Genomic DNA, 19335 nt, shown 5'->3' with positions numbered 1-19335 from the left:
GGGGGGGGGTCTGTTTCCCTTTCCCCTCTTCCTGCCTCTCTGCCTACTTGTGACCTCTCTCTCTCTCTCTGTCAAATAAATAAATAAATAAATAAATAATCTAAAAAAAGAAAAAAAAAAGAAGTAACCACTATGAACCTTATAATAGCTTTTTTTTAAAAAAAAACCATTAATTTGGGCTTGAAGTATATTGAAACCTTAAAATGGACTTGGAAAGCAACTATACTTCTAGTAATGTATCTTAAAGAAATAATGAGATATGCACCTAGAAATGTGGTGTATATTTACCAAAATGTTCACAGCAATGTTATGTACAACAGTGGGAAAAATAAACATGCTATCTCCATCTGAGCGAATACAACACTCTTATTATTTATTTTATCCCTCTATCCGTAAGAGTCAACCATAAATTTCATATTCTTATTACCATAAAAAAAACCACCTCAGCTGTTTTAAGACTTTTTATCTAGAAAGCAATAACGAGAAAGTTGGATTTTCCATTTCTTCTGGTTTCTCTTTCTTCAACCATCTTCCTTATACCCTCTATTTTGCCTTTAGGTGTCTCAAAAGCCCGAGAAAAGTAGAAAGACTGAGGACACAGAATAACAAAACAGTCCTTAATGATCCCCTGCCCCACTCTACTGACAGTTTCCTCACAATCGGAAGGATTTTTGGGGTGGGGGGAGTGAGCATTTCTTTTTAAAATTAATTAATTAACTACTGAGAGAGCGCCTGTGTGTGAGAACATGGAGGGGGAGGGACAGAGGGAGAAGCAAGGAGCCCGATGTGGGATTCAAGCCCAGGACCCCTGGGATCATGACCTGGGCCAAAGGCAGGCTTAACTGAAGGCAGATACTTAACCAACTGAGCAACCCAAAGGCCCAGAAAGAGCATTTCTACAGCCCCACAGTAAAGAGGAAGGCATATCTTACCTGTTCCAGATATTAAGACAGCCACTCTTGCCTTTTTTGATTGGACAGAGAAATGATTTTTCATGGTGCCATTTTCCAATAGTGATCCATTTATTTGCATGGTTTCTATCAAATTCTTGACTTTCACACGAGGAGAACCTTCATGTCAAACACACCCAATAAATAAGAATGGAACTGTGAACTAACAGTAATAATGGAGAGAAAAGTATTTTATGAAAACTTGAGAATACCTCATCTTGAAAATAAATTATGAAAACACTAACAAGACTAGACTTGTATTACTTAATGTTATTCACTCATAAAAACTTCCTGAAAGAGAACATTTATAATTGCCTACTTCAACTAAAAGCCACAGCATACCACTATCTCCTGGCCTCAGGGGAGGCATGTGACACAAGTGAGGCCATTCAAAGATTTGACAGAAGATGCTGAGCGACAGAGGACATGAGCTCAAGGATGTGGACTCAAGACATCCTTCTGGTACTTGGAGAACCTGCTTGAAATGAAACCTACATAATAAATGAAAGGCATCGCTTCTCGGCCTTTTGGCTAAGATCAAGTGTAGTATCTGTTCTTATCAGTCTAATAAATGAAAGGCATACACAGATATAATTGGCAAGGCCTGGCATCTCTTAGCTAATCTGAGTGGGTTTTCCGCCACTCTCCTTATTTCTAGTACTTCTAACGGAGTCCTGAGTATACACAACACTTGTCAGGGCGCTCGCTTCACAGTTTCCTGAACTGAACTGAATCACGAGGTAGAGCCCGAGACAAGGTCTCGCCTGTGGAAAGACTCCTCTGGGAAGGATCCCAAGAAACCAGAGGGAGGCTCTGGGAAACGTGATACGGAGGGCCAACAGAAGAGTGTGTCACTAAACTGGTCACCACATGGGCAATTGGGGCTTGATTCCACTGTGAGCCTCAAAAGAGCTATGAAGACTGCTTCAGAACTGTTCCCTTTTCTGTCCCTAAAGTGGGTATTTACTTGCTCCGCTGGCTAAGGGTTGTCCTGTGGGGTGCAGCTGCGCACAAGGACTACTGCACAGAGGAGTCAGAGCTCTTCGGCCCAAGTGAGGAGAAATGCGGTGGTACCAGCTCGGGCGCGGTCCAGTTACAGCTATGTAAATGCAGTTGCCCCAGCAATGGCTGGACTAAAAGGTGGACACAGCTTCGGAGGCGGGGCGGAGTTGTACTTCTGGTTAGATACCCAAGAACAACGGATCAAGGAGTGATTACCTTCAGGACATGCCACCACCTTGCCAATCACCCAGGCTTCCTCCTTGTGCTGCTTAATATCTCTCAGAATCTGCTCTGCCAGATCCTTTGACACCACCAGGGCAGCCCCAATCCCACAGTTAAATGTTCTGGCCATTTCTTCCTCAGAGAGGTGTCCTTCCTGCTGTAACCATGAGAAGATCCTGGGGACCCTCCAGGTCTGGGCATCTGAAAACAGGGAAGAGTTGTCTGATTAGCCTATTGTCACACACAAAATATAACGTGTGCATATATACAAAGCTGTGGAAATACAAGCAGCTCTGCTCTTTTACGTAGGGTAGAACTATAAACTGGCCTTCCAGAGTTTTTGGGTGGGATCCATTTGTACCTCATCCAGAATATTTTTGCTGATACACTTGGCCAGTATTAACAGTTAAGTTAGGTTTTGTGATGCATTAACTAAATTCTTAGCAGTCTCTTAATAGATTGTGTTACGAACTGAGTTCCAGTAAAGGTTTGCAAATGTAAAGCTGGGTCTTAGTGATGACCAAAATGCACCCTAAGTGTGATGAAAAACTAGGTGGCTTACATTACAGATTTAGAAGAAATGTACAGGGCACATGCGCATGTGGGGGTTACGGGTAGGGGAATGGGTGCCACAGAGGGACAAGCAGACTTCCGGCTGAGTGTGGAGCTCAACACAAGGCTTGATCCTAGAACCCTGAGATCATAACCTGAGCTGAAATTAAGAGTTGAATGCTTAACTGATTGAGCCACCCAGGTGTTCCTTTCCATATCTACTTTAAAATTTAGATTTAGGTCTGTTATAACACAACAAAAATCTGACAAAAATTTTTAAGTAAAGGCATAAACACAACATACATACAATTTAAATTTGGATAGTTGTTTAGAATCTACAGTTATGGGATCAGACTTGCCAAAACTCTACTAAATTAAATATTTATTTATGATGCTCCTAAGAAAGGGAAGCCATTATGGATGTAGCTTTTTATTAAAAAATAGGATTAACCATCAGTTCCCCTTATTAATTTGGTGGATCTGCTGGATAATCAGTTCTTTATTTTTATTTATTTATTTTTTAAAGTAGACTCTTCCCTCAGTGTGGGGCTTGAATGAACTCAAGACCCCAAGATAAAGAGTCGCATGCTCTACTCTGTGACCCGGTCAGGTGCACTGGATAATCAGTTCTTTAATGCTCTGGAGTTGATACAATTTTTAGGGAGCATCACATATTCATGAACCTTCTCCTCTATCAGATTTAATTCCATTTCTACCAGCTGGGAAATGTCCACTCTTACAAGCTGAGCTCCAAAGATTTAGCTACAGTGATGTTCACTCTTCTATCAACAGTCTAAAGCCAACAGCAACACAAAACCAAATAGTGGTATATGCGTAAAAAAATGGAATACCCAGGGCGCCTGGGTGGTTCAATGTGTTAAAGCCTCTGCCTTCGGCTCAGGTTATGATCTCAGGGTCCTGGGATGGAGCCCCACGTCGGGCTCTCTGCTCAGCAGGGAGCCTGCTTCCCTTCTTCTCTCTGCCTACTTGTGATCTGTGTGTCAAATAAATAAATAAAATCTTAAAAAAAAAAAAAAGAATGGAATACCTGTCTCAAAAATGATGCTACTCTGACAGCTGGATATTGATGGTAGAGTAAATGGCAGAATAAATAGAAGATTACCAAACTATAATCTCATTTTAGCAAAATGATTAATAAAGTAACTGTTTGTAAGCAAACAAACAAATAAACCCTGACAGGCTACAAGCCTGGTTTCTAAAAATGATCAGATGTCAGCAGTAACATAACCAGTTGCAAATTTAATGTTGAAAATGCCTTACCTAAGTCTGTTGGTGGAGTAGGATTCCTAGAAGAAACCTCAGAGGCTGATGTAAGGGCCTTTCTTTTTTATTGGGACACAGACATTTGTGTGACTCAACCACCACGGCTATTGGGAATATGGTGAAATCGACTGTATGTCATGATCAGTTCGGATTCTTCGAGTTCTTTCTGAGCTTCATGTACTCTGACTCTACTGTTGGCTCAGCAAATCCACTCATGGGCACCCACAGCTGCTTCCAGCCTGACTGGACCAACCCGCTCAAAAAAAAAAAATTTTTTTTTAAAGATTTTATTTATTTATTTGAAAGAGAGAAGGATCTCAAGTAGGCAGAGAGGCAGGCAGAGAGAGAGGGGGAAGCAGGCTGACAGAGCCTGATGCGGGGCTCGATCCCAGAACCCTGAGACCATGACCTGAGCCGAGGGCAGTAAGGCTCAACCCACTGAGCCACCCAGGTGCCCCCCATTTTTTTTGTTTTTAATTCATGTTTCAAGGCTCTACATACTCATACTTTGGGAGAAAAATCACACAACCACCTTCGCCTTCATGTTCAGTGCTTCTTGTCTCATTCTTTTTTCTGACTAGACTATCTCATTATTTACTCTTTTTCTCATGCCCTCACTCCTGGGTCTGCTCATCTCACTAACCCCTTCGTACCTCACTGGGAAAAAGGGCTACTTTATGTGAACTTCTTTAGCTTCTAGTCCATTAAAGCAATGTATGTTAGTTGACCATGATAGCTGGGGCAGTTCCTCTGTTACCCTACAAAAACAGGGATGGAACACCCTGTTGCTCACTTTGCTATGAGTATAAGTAATGATCTCCCCCTTCCCTTTGACCAGTAAGTTTCTTGAATCAGCAGCCTCCGCTCACTGTCCCTATTTATCTCTGCCACCCACTACCCCCATGATCACGTGGTGGGCGGCCTCTGCACTCACTGAGATGCTTTCCGAGCTGACTGAATCATACTGGTTTATTTCCAGTTCACATCCTACATCCCGTGGCTGCACCTGACGCCGCTGACCACTGTCATATTCAAATCCATGGGGTTCATACTTTTACTTGGTTCACTCCCTGCTTCTGACTGTTCTTTTCTAGTAATTCTACCTCTGTCAACCTTCAAAGTAGACAGAGCACTGAGGTGTAACAGTGGAGTCCCCGTACTCTTTTGGCTATAACTATTACTATCCGCATCTGAGCACCAAACTTAACCTCAGCCTGATAGCAACTTCTGCTCCCAGACACCTCATAATAAATACACTGAAGACTTAAAACACTATTCCAGGGCGCCTGGTGCCTCAGCTGGTTGAGCGTACGACTTGATTTCGGCTCAGATCTTGATCTCAGGGTTTTGAGATCAAGCCCCATGCTGCGCTCTGCATTCAGTGCGGAGTCTGCTTGAGATTCTCTCCCCCTTTGTGCTCCCCACCCCTGGCCTTGCACACACCTGCACTCCCCTCACTCTTCTAAAATAAATAAATAGGGGCGCCTCGGTGGCTCAGCTGGTTTAAGCATCTGACTCTTGATTTTGGCTCACGTCATGATCTAAGGGTCCCGGGACTGAGCCTCACCTCAGGCTGTGGGTTCAGCGGGGAGTCTGCTTGAGATTCTCTCCCTCTGTCCCTCCCCCTGCACTCTCTTTCCCAAATAAGTAAATAAATCTTTAAAAATAAATAGATAAGTAAATATTTGTGAAAAAAACACTATTGCCACTTCCTACTCCAAATCTACTATTCTTCCTGCATCACGGATGTTACTGTCTATATTTACTTGCTTAACTAGAAACTTGGGACTTCTTTTTCTTTCTAAGCGTAAGTGATTCTCAAATCTGTCTCCCTTCTCTATGGCCTTGGTTTGGGTCCTGCTTGTCCCTTGCACAGGCTACCATTTCCCTTCCTGGCATATTTTGGTTCTATCTTGATAGAGCCTGAGACTACCAACCTCTCATATCCCCCAAAGCACTTCATCTATGTAAGTCGATTACACGAGGGGACCTTACACCTTAAAAATGTGGCTAATAAAGCAAAAAGAGGCTAGTTTTATTTTTTCTGAGGAAAAAAAAAAACTTAAAAAAAGGCCAGTTTTATTTTTGCTGAGAAACCTCAATAATTTAAGAATTTTCCATATAGGGACGCGTGTGTGGCTTAGTCATTACATGTCTGTCTTTGGCTTGGGTCATGATCCGAGAGTCCTCGGATCAAGCCCTGCTTTGGGCTCCCTGCTCAGTGTGAAGTTTGCTTTTCCCTCTCCCCATCCCCTTGCTTGTGTACCTTCTTTCACTCTCTGTCAAATAAATAAAATCTTAAAAAAAAAAGTTTACTTCCCCACATATATAATTATATGTGTACTAACTACCATGGGTTTTCTTCCACAATGCATTTTATTTCCAAATGGTTTTCTGAACAAAAGTTCTTTCAGCAATCTTACCTAAATCCACCCCAAACTTCTGAGGAAGGACTCGGGGGATGTTTTCTAGCAATCCTCCACCAGTAATATGGGCAAAGGCCTTGACGTGTCCTGAACGTAGGACAGGTAGCAGTGAATGGCTGTAGATTCTGGTTGGAGTAAGAAGTAAGTCCCCTGTGTATTGGAGAGAAGAGATAAACTTAGCCTATGAATATAAAACCAAAGCATATGTCAATAACAATTCTGAAATAGAGAATGATTTGACCCTACAGACACGCCAGTTCTATGGTAAGGTCCGAACAGTGAACTCATAGGGCAATGTAATTTATTCCATTCTAATTAACTAATGAAAGACTAACCCATTAAGAGGTGCTCACATATTTCTAAGGAAAATTTAAATATGAGTGTTTACCTAAGGTCTGATCACCACAGCCTTCAGGTGCTGGAGATGAGTACTGGAGGGAAGATTTTGCTACAATTTTCCTTACAAGGCTAAATCCATTGCTGTGAAGACCAGATGAAGCTACTCCAATAACAATATCCCCTTCAGTGATTCTTTCCAGGTGAGGGAGTTTCTGATCCCGCTCCATGGCACCAACGGCAAAACCAGCTAGGTCATATTCTCCCGGAGGATACATGTCGGGCATTTCTGCAGTTTCACCTCCTGGCAGAATGATGAAACAAGAACGAAGTAGTCACATAGTATTTATAAACCTACCTGGGAAGTACTGACACCAGGTACTCTTTTTTCCTTTTTTAAGTTTGTATATAATTTCTACACCGAACATGGGGCTTTGTACTCACAAACCCAAGATCAAGAGGTGCATAGTTTTCTGATTGAGCCAGCCAGGCATCCCTACTCTTATTATGAACAATTAAACACATAGCTATGTTCCGCAAATATTAAAAAAAAAAAAAGTCCTCTATTAGCTGCCTAAAAGAACTTTCGACCGAGCATGATTCCAAGGGAAACAGTACTAATTTCCACGAAGGAAATGTATAGCCCAGAATAGCATTATTGTCAAAGAATGAATGCTTGGTTGAATATAATGTCATTTCTATAGCAGTTTAATTTTACAAATGCTTTTATTTATATTTGATCTTTATAATCATCCTGTATTCCAGATGATGGTATGGGCTTATTAGAGAAGTGATTTAATCAGGGCTGCTTACATCCAAATGCCCTGGCCTAAGAAGTACAGCATAGCTCACTTTTGTGATGATATGTAAAGATAGGGTCTAGGTAGGCAGTCTCCAAATTACAAACTGTTCTAAAAGATGGTTGAAAAGGTAATTTTGGCTTTGGGGACAGATGTGTCCACGGGAATGGTTAATATAAAAGAGGTAGTTTCATTGCTTGGGCAACCTGCAATTCATTTTGCTCAAAGTTCCCACATATATTTAAGCAGTATTTCTGTAAATCTTAGATATATTTTATTCTTAGTGTTACTTCTGTTGGAAAATAATGCTTAAGACTTAGAATGTTAGGAATCATCTAGTTCTGGTGTAGGCCAGTAAGGAGGAAATAACCCTTAATGTTGTCTGTGCATGAGGACTTTGAGAAAGACAGGAATGGAAATAGTAAACAAAGATCAGGGAAAAAGGTAAGGCCTGGCTTACAGTTTAGGAGTAGGAATCTGGGGGACAAACCCTTGAGGAGGAGCTTGAGGGCAAGATTTAAGTTTTCATCCGGTAATGTTATTTATATTTTACTTGTCTTATGATGTAATCTGTAGTTTTTCTTCTTAGCTATATAAGTAGTAATCGCATTTATACATAGGGCTAAAATATAGTAAAAAGGACATGTGATTAAAACGGATGGTCATACCAAGGAGAGCACATCCAGCTTTTCCACAGGCTCTGGCGATTCCAGCGACAACAGCTTCAGTTGTATTAAGGTCAAGTTTTCCACAGGAAAAGTAATCGAGGAAGAAAAGGGGCTCTGCCCCTTGGGCCAGAATGTCATTGACACACATTGCAACCAGATCTTGACCAATGGTATCATGTTTGTTACACTGCTGGGCAATCTAAAGAAGCACAACACACAACACAGAAGATATGCTCCAAATTATACCTTGTCAGTTTATTGATGGAGGCTAATAAATATTGCTATTTGGCCAGCTGCTCCAAACACCTAAGGATAAAATATTAAATTCTGATAAGCTATTTGATCCCAAACTATCCCATTTAAAATTATTATTTTAAAAAGGTTTTTATTATTTGAGAGAGAGAGCATGCATGGGAGGGGTGTGGAGGAGAGGGAGAGGGAGGAGCAGACTTCCTGCTGAGCAAGGAGCCTGATGTGGGGCTCAGATCTGGGAACTCCAGAATGACGACCTGAGCTGAGGCAGATGCTTAAGGACTGAGCCACATAGGTGCCCCCAAAGTATCTCCCCATCTTTTATTTATTTATTTTTGATTTATTTGACAGAGAGAAATCACAAGCAGGCAGAGAGGCAGGCAGAGAGAGAGGAAGGGAAGCAGGTCCCCTGCTGAGCAGAGAGCCCCATGTGGGACTCGATCCCAGGACCCTGGAATCATGACCCGAGCCGAAGGCAGCGGCTTAACCCACTGAGGCACCCAGGCGTCCCTCTCCCCACCTTTTTAAAAAAAATCTATTTAGAGAGGAAGAGAGAGTTTGGGGATGGGGGAGGGGCAGAGGGAATCTCAAGCAGACTCCCTGCTGAGCATGGAGCTGGATGCAGGGCTGGATCCCCCCACTCTGAGATCATGACCTGAGAGTCCAACACTTAACAGACTAAGCCACCCAGCTACCCCCAAAGGTGTCCCATTTAATCCCCTCCAATAACACTTCCATCTGGATAGAGTTTCAACAACATTGTGTTGTAAGAATTATGTACATATTTGGGGCGCCTGGGTGGCTCAAAGGGTTGAGCCTGGGGGGCTCAGTGGGTTAAGCCTCTGCTTTCAGCTCAGGTCATGATCTCAGGGTCCTGGGATCGAGCCCTGCATCAGGCTCTCTGCTCAGCGGGGATCCTGCTTCCCCCCTCTCTCTGCCTGCTGCTCTGCCTACTTGTGATCTCTCTGTTGAATAAATAAATAAAATCTGTTAAAAAATGTACGTATTTTAGCCATATTTTATGGTTATTTGGTATGGCTCTCTCCAGCGCATATATATCAAGAGGGGAAAAATATGTATTTGGTATACAGTAAATTCTCTATCATTCACAAAAGGCCTTTAATCAATCACATAGGTTATCTGCTTACCTTCAGTTTAGTTCCAACACCATCTGTTCCACTTGCCAGAAGAGGATCTTTGAAACCAGCTGCTTTCAAATCAAAAAGACCAGCAAAACCTCCAAGATCAACATCACAGCCTAATGAGGAGGAAATTAATTACCGGCTGCACTGTAATAGACTAAACATGGATATACAAACCATTTCTTCATAAACATGGCTACAATAAGAGATGCCTTTTCTGAGAACGGAAGAGTACCACATGCTCAAAGAATTGGCCAAGAAAGTAATTATATACAAAAGGGGTAGATTTATCTTTTTGAATTTAACATTATGTATAAGAAATGCTTTCCTTAATATTAGAAACAAGAAAGCAGAAGACTATGGGTTTGGCTTAAACAGGGAAAGACTTAGCAACCTGGCATTAACTTGGAATGTTTTCCTCAGTAAACTACAAAGCCCCAATCAATTCACAATGCCCGTCACAGTTAACGAACTAGCAAAGGACAGGCTCTGACTTACCTGGTCTGGAGGTAGCTTTTGCTAAAGGTTTAATTTTCTTGACCAGCATATTTCCAGCTGCAATGTCTACCCCAGATTCCTTGTAAGTCAGGCCCCTAAAGAATTAAATGAAACAAACACATCACCTAAGTACCAGGGAAAATTAGTTTAAGGTATTATTTAAAACAGAAGATGACTTGCATGTATCTCATTGTGCCAGGCCCCAGCCGTAAATTTTAACTGGTCAGGGGTAGGCCCTGAAAGCTGAATGTGTTTAAGTAACTGCCCCAGTTGACTCCATTGTATCATCACTGTGGAGAACTACTTCTCTTTACTTATTTCTTCTAGAAGTACTTCAGGTACCCACAGGTAGCTAGATATACTGATATTTTGCCACACTTTTCTATTTAATTTTGGTATAGGAAGCAATGTCAAAATGGAGTAAAAAAAGTGAAAATTGGCATTATACACACTCTACAAAATAATCCCTAAATAATGAAACTGGACTCTTAACTGCAGTAGAGAATTGTGTAAGTTTCCTTATAGCTGAAGACAGCAAGAAACAAGGTAAAAACACATTGGAAAAAACAAAACCAGATAATGATACTCAGTGCATTATTCCCTTCTAAATAGGGCCAACATGTTGAAGCAGTGCATCTAAAACTCATGAACAGCCCTGGGAATTCAGTAGCCTTGTCTTACAAAAATGAGTACTTTGGCCTATTGGGATGTAATGATACATGAAGAAATATGTGAAATTTTATTAGAAACAAGGGGTCAGGGTACAAATAAGAGTTGAGAGCTTTGGCAATTAATACCAATGAAATTAGTAGTCTGGGGGTCATGTTCAGAAAGGAAACAAAGTTATGCTGATTAAAAATAAAAACTTTCTTAGGTAGCAGCTGGTATTGTTGCCTCTCATTTTCTTCATCTTTAATTTTACAAATTTAATTTTGCAATTGGTCATTTCAATGGAATCCAGTTATTTTAAAATAAGAAATAAAAATAAAACTTTGAGCGTGGTAAAGGAAATTTACCTGGGCTGCTGGAGAAAAGCTATGGCGCGATAGCCTATGTCCTTCCTGTAAATGTTCTTAATCCTAAACAATTTCTAGTATTTAAACTTTAAATATATTTGTCTATCAATTAATAGGATTAAGTTTAATTAAGTTGCTAAACATTTCACATTTTTTTCTAAGACATTTATCTCACAAACTCAATGAACAACAGAAACTATGATATATACTTAAGAAATCAAATCACCCACATTTGCAATTAATAGTTTATTGATTTTACAAAGGAGTAATTGTATGTACTAACAAATTATACATTTAAAATGTAAAAATTTTACATTTTACATTTAAAATGTAAAAATACATCTTAGTAATAAATATAAACACACTAACAAAATGAGACTGCCAAAATTTATAGTATAATCAAATTAAGTAGCAAAGGTAGATGGCCAATATTTTCATTTTTTTTTTTTAAAGATTTTATTTATTTGACAGAGAGAGAGTTCACAAGCAGACGGGCAGCCAGAAAGAGAGAAGGGCCTGGCTCTCTCTCAGCAGAGAGCCTGACGTGGGGCTCAATCCCAGGACCCTAAGATCATGACCTGAGCCCAAGGCAGAGGCTTAACCCACTGAGCCACCCAGGTGTCTCTTCATCTTGAAATCTTTGACAAAATCATGAACTAAGATGAAAATACAACCGAAATATTAAAATATGTAACTCAAGGAATAAAAATCCTTTCCCCATCTTTATTGATGAATACTTGACAAATGATTACATGTATTTCAAATATACAATGTGAAAAAGTCCTATTATCACTGTGATTTTACTGAACTTTTTTTTTTTCAAAGATTTTATTTATTTATTTGACAGACAAGGATCACAGGTAGGCAGAGACAGGCAGAGAGGGGGGAGCAGGCTCCCCGCTGAGCAGAGAGCCCGATGCGGGGCTCGATCCCACGACCCTAAGATCATGACCTGAGCCGTAGGCAGAGGCTTAATCTACTGAGTCACCCAGGCGCCCCTTTACTGAACTTTTCAGACACAAAGACCTACCATGAAGCTTTACTCCCACTTCAATTGAATTTTTTTTTTTTTAAAGATTTTATTTATTAGAGGGAAAGAGAGGATGAGTGGTGGGGAGGGGCACAGGGGAGAGAGACAGAGAAAAGCAGACTTCCTATTGAATAGAAAAACCTGATACGGGGCTCGATCCCAGGACTTGGAGATCATAACCTGGGCCTAAGGCAGATAGTTAACAGACTGAGCCACCCAGGCACCCCCATGTGAATACCGTTCTAACTAGTTTTGCCTCAGACTAAATGTAAGTCAAAATTAGAGCAGTTCCATAGAGAGAAAAGATTACAGAATGGCTTAGTATAAGGTTAAAAGAATTTTCTATATAGCCATTTACATCAGTTATGAGGCTGTGCTAGATCTATCTCGGTAGGAAATTTACCTGGGCTGCTGGAGAAAAGCTATGGCGCGATAGCCTATGTCCTTCCTGTAAATGGCTCCCTCAAATTTTATAGCAGCTAGTCCTTTTTTGGCTTCTTCAAGGGCCAAGATGAGATTTTCCCGGATCGCTGTTACCGTAAGGACTCTACCCCCGTTAGTCACCACTCTGCCATCTTTCAGGGCAGTGCCTGCGTGGAACACCTCCAGTCCTAAAGCTTGAGCCGCAGGAAACCCTGTAAGAGAGCACATTTACATAATAACAATAGTCAACGCTTCTGAAGTGGTTTATAATTTCCTTAAGTCTTCTTTTTAAAGTTTATTTTAAGATTTTATTTTATTGATGGAGAGAGAGAGAGAGCACAAGTTGGGGAGGAGCGGAGGCAGAGGCTGAGTGAGAAATAGATTCCCCACTGAGCAGGGAGCCCAATGTGGGGCTCAATCCCAGGACCCTGGGATCATGACCTGAGCTGAAGACAGATGCCTGACTGACTGAGCGGCCCTGATGCCTGAAGATTTTTTTCAATAAGATTTTTATTTCATTTAAATGAATCTTCACAAGAATCCTATAAGGAAGGAATAAAGCAACAAGATAGCAAACAGACTGTCTCAAGAACAGTCTGTTCTGCTCTAGGGTGGTGGTAACTGTATTATCATTAACCTGTATTATAACCTCATGAAAGAACTATTGTTTCAGTGGGGTAGGGAAAAAAAAATAACCTAAGTCTAAAAAGTTTAAAAACTTAAATGTAGAGCTGATGCTTAAACAATGCTGGGGTTGGGGTGCTGATCCCCCTTCATAGTCCAAAACCCACATATGACTTTTGACTCCTCAAAAACTTAACTACTAAGAGCCTGCTGCTGAACAGAAGCCATACCAATAATATAAAGTCGATTAATGCATACTCTGTATATAATATGTAACATATCTAATATGTAACATTCTGTATGTTATATACTATATTCTTACAATAAAGTAAACTAGACAAAACGTTATTAACAAAGCCATAAGAAAAAAATACATTTATAGTACTGTACTCTACAAAAACCCTTGTATGTTAAGTACACCCATGCAGTTCAAACCCATGTTGCTCAAGGGTCAGCTGTACCGCTTTTCTCTCCTGACAGGACGTTAAGAATTAAAACTTAAAAGGGAAAAAAGAAAAAAAAATCCTTAAACATCAATGAATAAAACCTATACTTAATCACCTTTTACTTATGAGTAAAGGAATTTCTTTTTATCATGGCCATACAAATTGCTTTCGTTCTTTCTTCTTTAAATAACCAACAGAGTAACTGTAATGCAAAACATATTCTTAATCTTTCTCCTAGTATAACAATTACAAAATCTTAAAACAAATCTGATTTAAATTTGGTTTTAGGCCCAATTTAAAATCCCTAACTTAATTTGCTTTCGAATTCTTAAGCTCTCATGTATAATTTTACACTTAAAATATTATTAGACCATATTTTCTATATTCTCAAGTGACCAACATGGCAGTTTTACACAAAGAGAACTTCTAAATTAAAAAAAAAAAAAATCCCAACAACACCCCACTCATATATTGTTTATCTTTTTTTAGTTATCACTTCTCTTTTAGCATCCCAGTTGCTAATATGTAAACGAAGATATTCCCTACATGTTTTTATAGCACAGGGGCACTAGTCATAGGTACCCATGTACCTACCAGTATTGGAATACCTAATACCGCTGCCAAAGAAAGGACTATTACACTTGTCACTTCAATCTTTGGGAAATTTCATCAATGTAAGTGATCTTGGTTCTATCCCTTCTCTTTGTTCCTTTAAAAGGCAATCAGGAGGGGCACCTGGGTGGCTCAGTGGGTTAAGCCTCTGCCTTCAGCTCAGGTCGTGATCTCGGGATCCTGGGATCGAGCCCCGCATCGGGCTCTCTGCTCAGCAGGCTCCCTCCCTTCTCTCTCTGCTTGCCTCTCTGCCTACTTGTGATCTCTCTCTGTGAAATAAATAAATAAAAGGCAATTAGGAGTGCCTAGGTAGCTCAGTTGGTTGAGCATCCCACTCTTGATTTCCGCTAAGGTCATGGTCTCAGGATCCATGAAACTAAAACCTGCATCCAGCTCCATGATCAGTGTGGAGTTTGCTTGAGATTCTCTCCTTTTCCCTGCTCACTTCGCATGTGAGTGTGTGTGCACACACGTACTTACTCTCTCAGGTAAAGAAAAAAAATCTTATAAAAATAAAAGGCAATCGGGGCGCCTGGGTGGCTCAGTGGGTTAAGCCTCTGCCTTGGGCTCAGGTCATGATCTCAGGGTCCTCGGATCAAGCCCCGCATCAGGTTCCTGCTCAGCAAGGAACCTGCTTTCCCCTCTCTCTCTGTCTGCCTCTCTGCCTACTTGTGATCTCTCTCTCTGTCAAATAAATAAAAAAATAAAATCTTAAAAAAATAAAGTAAAAAAAAAAAAAAAAAAAAAGGCAATTGATTCCTGACTGCACAGGTACCATGACTGGGATTCACAAGGCAATGAACTTCTTGTCTGGGCAAAGCAGGAACTAGAGTGTTTGAACCAAAGACACCGTTAAGGTCTGAGAAAGGTCAAACAAGAGCCTGCCAGGGATCTTGGAGGTCTGCCTTTGGGCTTATGGCACTAGAACTTATTTGGCGTTTTAAGACACTGTTTTATTTAATATCATTTAATAAGAGATGCCTCACTTCCCATAAAGAGAAACAGAAGAGTTTTGAAACTGTTTTAATTCTGTGACTATGGGGTACGCTGCAAAAAGGAGGTGGGGGTGGGGTGTCTAGTTACGATTATGCCTCTGTGAAGTTTATCTGATGTAGTTTCTACTAATGATGTGCTGATTCTCATGAGTTCCCTCTATTATCAGGGCTTTTGGAGGACAGGAGAGACAGGCACACTGAGTGGTACTCTGGAAACTTGGCTAGGCCCATATAGGTCTTCCTTGTGCAGGAAGGGACATGGATGGCAGTTTTTCAAATACTGTAATTTTGGATATTTGCATACCCTCATCCGACATGGTTAAAAAACTCCTGAAAGGTTTCTGATGGCCTCAGGCCCCTAAAAGGAGCAGAGCATAGCCTGGAAGGAAGGCCTACCCTAACGCTGGTCACTTGTCACTCAGTAATTCCACCTTTTGTTCTCGGATATTCACCTGTTATCTCCACACCCTTGGTGTAATCTCCCGGATAGCCTTTACTTGCCATCACGACAGTTACTGCAGCGCAGTTTTCAAACCAAACAGGCAGAGATGTACAGAGCAGGCCATCCAAGGTAGACTGAATCACTTCATAAAGATCACTTTTAAGAAGTGGGAGGATCACCTGGAAAAACACAATCAACATGGCAGCTGAGAAATTTTAGTTCTCTCTAGACGATGTATTCACTGAGGTACCAGCAGAACTTGCATATATTCCTTAAAGGTAATTATTTCAAGGCCGATAAATCCTGAGATTAAAAACCACACATCTACAAAATAACACTTGTATTATCTTTAACTATTACCCACTTGGCACTCTGGATCACCAAAACGGCAATTGAACTCCAGAACTTTTGGGCCATCCTTGGTCAGCATTATACCAGCATAGAGAACACCTGCATGGGAAAGGAACAGCAACAAAAACAAAAACAAACTATAATGAATACACTGCGGCTGAAAATTAGAATTTAAGGTACTAATACTTGAGGTTCTGTACTAACATGGCAAAAATTACAAAAGTGGTCAATTAAAAAGAGGTGAAAAAAGAGAAACCGGGAAAGTTTTATCAAGGTGTAAAGTCACTCTAAGAATAATGTCCACCATGACGTCAGTGTGCTTCACCTGTGTATGGCGTACCCTCCTGTTGCATGCCGTCCACTGTCCTCTGAAGAATGGTATTTTTTATTTTCAGGAACAAATCCTTAGAAACCTGGGAACATACAGGAACATTTAAATGTAACTGGGTATTTAAAAAAACAAAAACAAAAACCATCTTATAAGCAGTTTTGTATGGGACAATGAAAGGGGACAGTGAGAACTATTATTATTTTACTTCCTTAGATAGGCTGAGCACTTTAAATTCATAAGCTTTTAAAACCCTCACATTGGGGCGCCTGGGTGGCTCAGTGGGTTGAAGCCTCTGCCTTTGGCTCAGGTCATGATCCCAGGGTCCTGGGATCAAGCCCCTCGTCAGGCTCTCTGCTCAGCGGGGATCCTGCTTCCTCCTCTCTCTGCCTGCCTCTCTGCCTACTTGTGATCTCTGTCTGTCGAATAAATAAATAAAATATTAAAAACAGAAACAAAAACAAACAAAAACCCTCACATTGATTCTATCAAGTAAGTAGTCAATCTCATTGTTACAAAATAGGAAAGAAGACCTTTGAGAAAAATTATAAGCAGAAGCTAGATTACGTATTTACTGATCCGTGTTCCCTGCCATTTCAGCACTAAATGTTAAATCACCTTTTCTACTGAATCTAGAGATTCTCAAACATGTACACACTTAAAACTCACTAAAAACAGTTTTCTAAAACATAATAATAGGGCGCCTGGGTGGCTTAGTGGGTTAAAGCCTCTGCCTTTGGCTCAGGTCATGATCAGGGTCCTGGGATCAAGTCCTGCATCAGGCTCTCTGCTGGGGGAGTGCGGGGGGGGGGGGGGGGGGGAGCCTGCTTCCTCCCCTCTCTCTGCCTGCTTCTCTGCCTACTTGGGATCTCAGTCTGTCAAATAAATAAAATAAAATCTTAAAAACAAACAAACAATAATAAAAATGATAAAAGTTCCTCTACCACATTGAGACCCTTTTGTATCCTTCTGGTATATTCTATGCCTATTTCATAAGCCGATAAAGAATCTGAGTTTAGGGGCACCTAGGTGGCTCAGTGGGTTAAGCTGCTGCCTTCGGCTCAGGTCATGATCTCAGGGTCCTGGGATCAAGACCTGCATCGGGCTCTCTGCTCAGCGGGGAGCCTGCTTCCTCCTCTCTCTCTCTGCCTCTCTATCTACTTGTGATCTCTCTCTGTCAAATGAATAAAATAAAATCTTTAAAAAAAAAAAAAAGAATCTGAGTTTATGGGACGCCTAGGTGGCTCAGTCAGTTAAGCGCCTGCCTTTGGCTCGGGTCATGATCCCAGTGTCCTGGGATCGAGTCCCACATCAGGCTCCTTGCTTGGCAGGAAGCCTGCTTCTCCCTTTGCCTCTGTCTGCCTGTGTGTGCTCTCTCTCTGACAAATAAATAAAAAAATAAAATCTTTTAAAAAAACAAACGAAAAAGAACCTGAGTTTATAAATTTAATTGTAAAAATTAGACTTAGAGATAATTCTTTTTTGAAAAATATCTTATTTTTCAAAGATTTTATTTTTAAGTAATCTCTATACCCAACATGGGGCTTGAACTCAAAACCGCAAAACCAAGAGTCACATTCCCCACTGACTAAGGCAGTCAGGTACCCCTAGAGATGGTTCTTAAACTAAAATCACATTTCCCAAATAGCTATTTTAATACTTATAGCTTAAAGTAAATCCTGTTTTTAATTTTTTTTTTTTTTTTTTTTTTTAAATTTTATTTATTTATTTGACAGAGAGAGATCACAAGTAGGCATAGAGGCAGGCAGAGAGAGAGAGGAGGAGGAAGCAGGCTCCCTGCTGAGCAGAGAGCCCGATGCGGGACTCGATCCCAGGACCCTGAGATCATGACCTGAGCCGAAGGCAGCGGCTTAACCCACTGAGCCACCCAGGCGCCCCTGTTTTTAATATTTTTAATTAAGAAAAATGTGTATTAGGCACTATATTATCAGCATAAATAACCACTGACTATCCTCAGTGCAAAGAATGGGTGAGTTTCTGAAGTACTGGTTCTACTTATAAGACACCCAATGCAGATTTCTTATAAAAACTGTCCTGAAATTGTTTGGAAACATACTTTATGTACCCACCATGAATTACAGAGACCATAAAAACTAATTATAGTCTGACTTGGTTCTCAATTCATCTCTGTTTCACACACACACATTTATTGAGCACTTATGTGCTGGACCTTGGATATCTAAAGGTGAATAAAAAATAATTTTAGACTTTAATTGGCTCTCATGCCCTAAATATAGCATGTAGAGAGCAGGAACTAAAAGGATCTGTTCAACCTATACACAACTTAATTCTTCAGACTTTAGAAAAGGTTTTAGAATGACACTAGAAGAGATAGTTTTCATTTAACTGGACATCCAAACTGCTGATTAGTAATATTAAGTATAGAAAACAGAGAAGTATGATCCAAAAGCTCTTTGAGATGACTTAAACAATGACTACTGAACTTAAGCTGAGCCTCTGGGAAGTACCTGAGGTGCTGGACAATAGGCTCCCATTCCCCCTGTGTTGGGGCCATGATCTCCTTCCAGCAATCGCTTATGGTCTTGTGCTGGGGGCATGGGGGCCACGGTCCTTCCATCAGTGAAGCACAGACACTGTAGAAAAAACAAAACAGTCCACTTATTAAATGGCAAAAAGTAAAAAAAAAAAATTAATGAGGGGAACCATATGAACCTTAACTCTTACCGGGGGAAAAAATTTTTTTAAAAGGAAGTTGAAACATAAATAAGCCTAAACTATCTATAGCAAAAATCAAAGCATCTTGTATACTCAATTTCTGAGGGATCTATAATTTTTGAGTCAGTTAGAAAAAAAGGTCAAGCTACTCTCAAAGTGAAGTATTTCAACCTTACCCCCCTTAAATAATATGGGATAAAAATTCAAGTCTCTACTGATATACAGGGCAGGATTAAAAG

The 19335-nt window shown here is 40.5% G+C and overlaps 1 protein-coding gene and 1 pseudogene across 4 annotated transcripts in view; one reads left to right on the top strand and one right to left on the bottom strand.

Annotated features, from left to right (window-relative positions):
* The window catches only part of GART (phosphoribosylglycinamide formyltransferase, phosphoribosylglycinamide synthetase, phosphoribosylaminoimidazole synthetase), a 34016-nt gene that overhangs the window by 4514 nt on the left and 10167 nt on the right, over positions 1–19335 (bottom strand). For all 4 annotated transcript variants that reach the window (XM_004757523.3, XM_013058866.2, XM_004757525.3 and 1 more), the window contains 12 exons: positions 18889–19014; positions 16397–16484; positions 16085–16170; positions 15731–15899; positions 12582–12813; positions 10133–10227; positions 9641–9750; positions 8241–8439; positions 6825–7076; positions 6434–6586; positions 2169–2375; positions 933–1070 (listed from right to left, as the gene is read on the bottom strand). In XM_004757523.3, coding sequence (XP_004757580.1) covers positions 933–1070; positions 2169–2375; positions 6434–6586; positions 6825–7076; positions 8241–8439; positions 9641–9750; positions 10133–10227; positions 12582–12813; positions 15731–15899; positions 16085–16170; positions 16397–16484; positions 18889–19014 — 1855 coding nt within the window. The remainder of the gene's footprint in view (positions 1–932; positions 1071–2168; positions 2376–6433; positions 6587–6824; positions 7077–8240; positions 8440–9640; positions 9751–10132; positions 10228–12581; positions 12814–15730; positions 15900–16084; positions 16171–16396; positions 16485–18888; positions 19015–19335) is intronic.
* LOC123393408 lies at positions 1462–1566 on the top strand (annotated as a pseudogene).

Source organism: Mustela putorius, unplaced genomic scaffold (assembly GCF_011764305.1).
Source record: "Mustela putorius furo isolate JIRA1106 unplaced genomic scaffold, ASM1176430v1.1 tig00000832_pilon_pilon_pilon, whole genome shotgun sequence".
Taxonomy (NCBI): Eukaryota; Metazoa; Chordata; class Mammalia; order Carnivora; family Mustelidae; genus Mustela; species Mustela putorius.
Note: the sequence above shows the minus strand (reverse complement) of the source record. Positions and strands in the feature narration are given on the sequence as shown.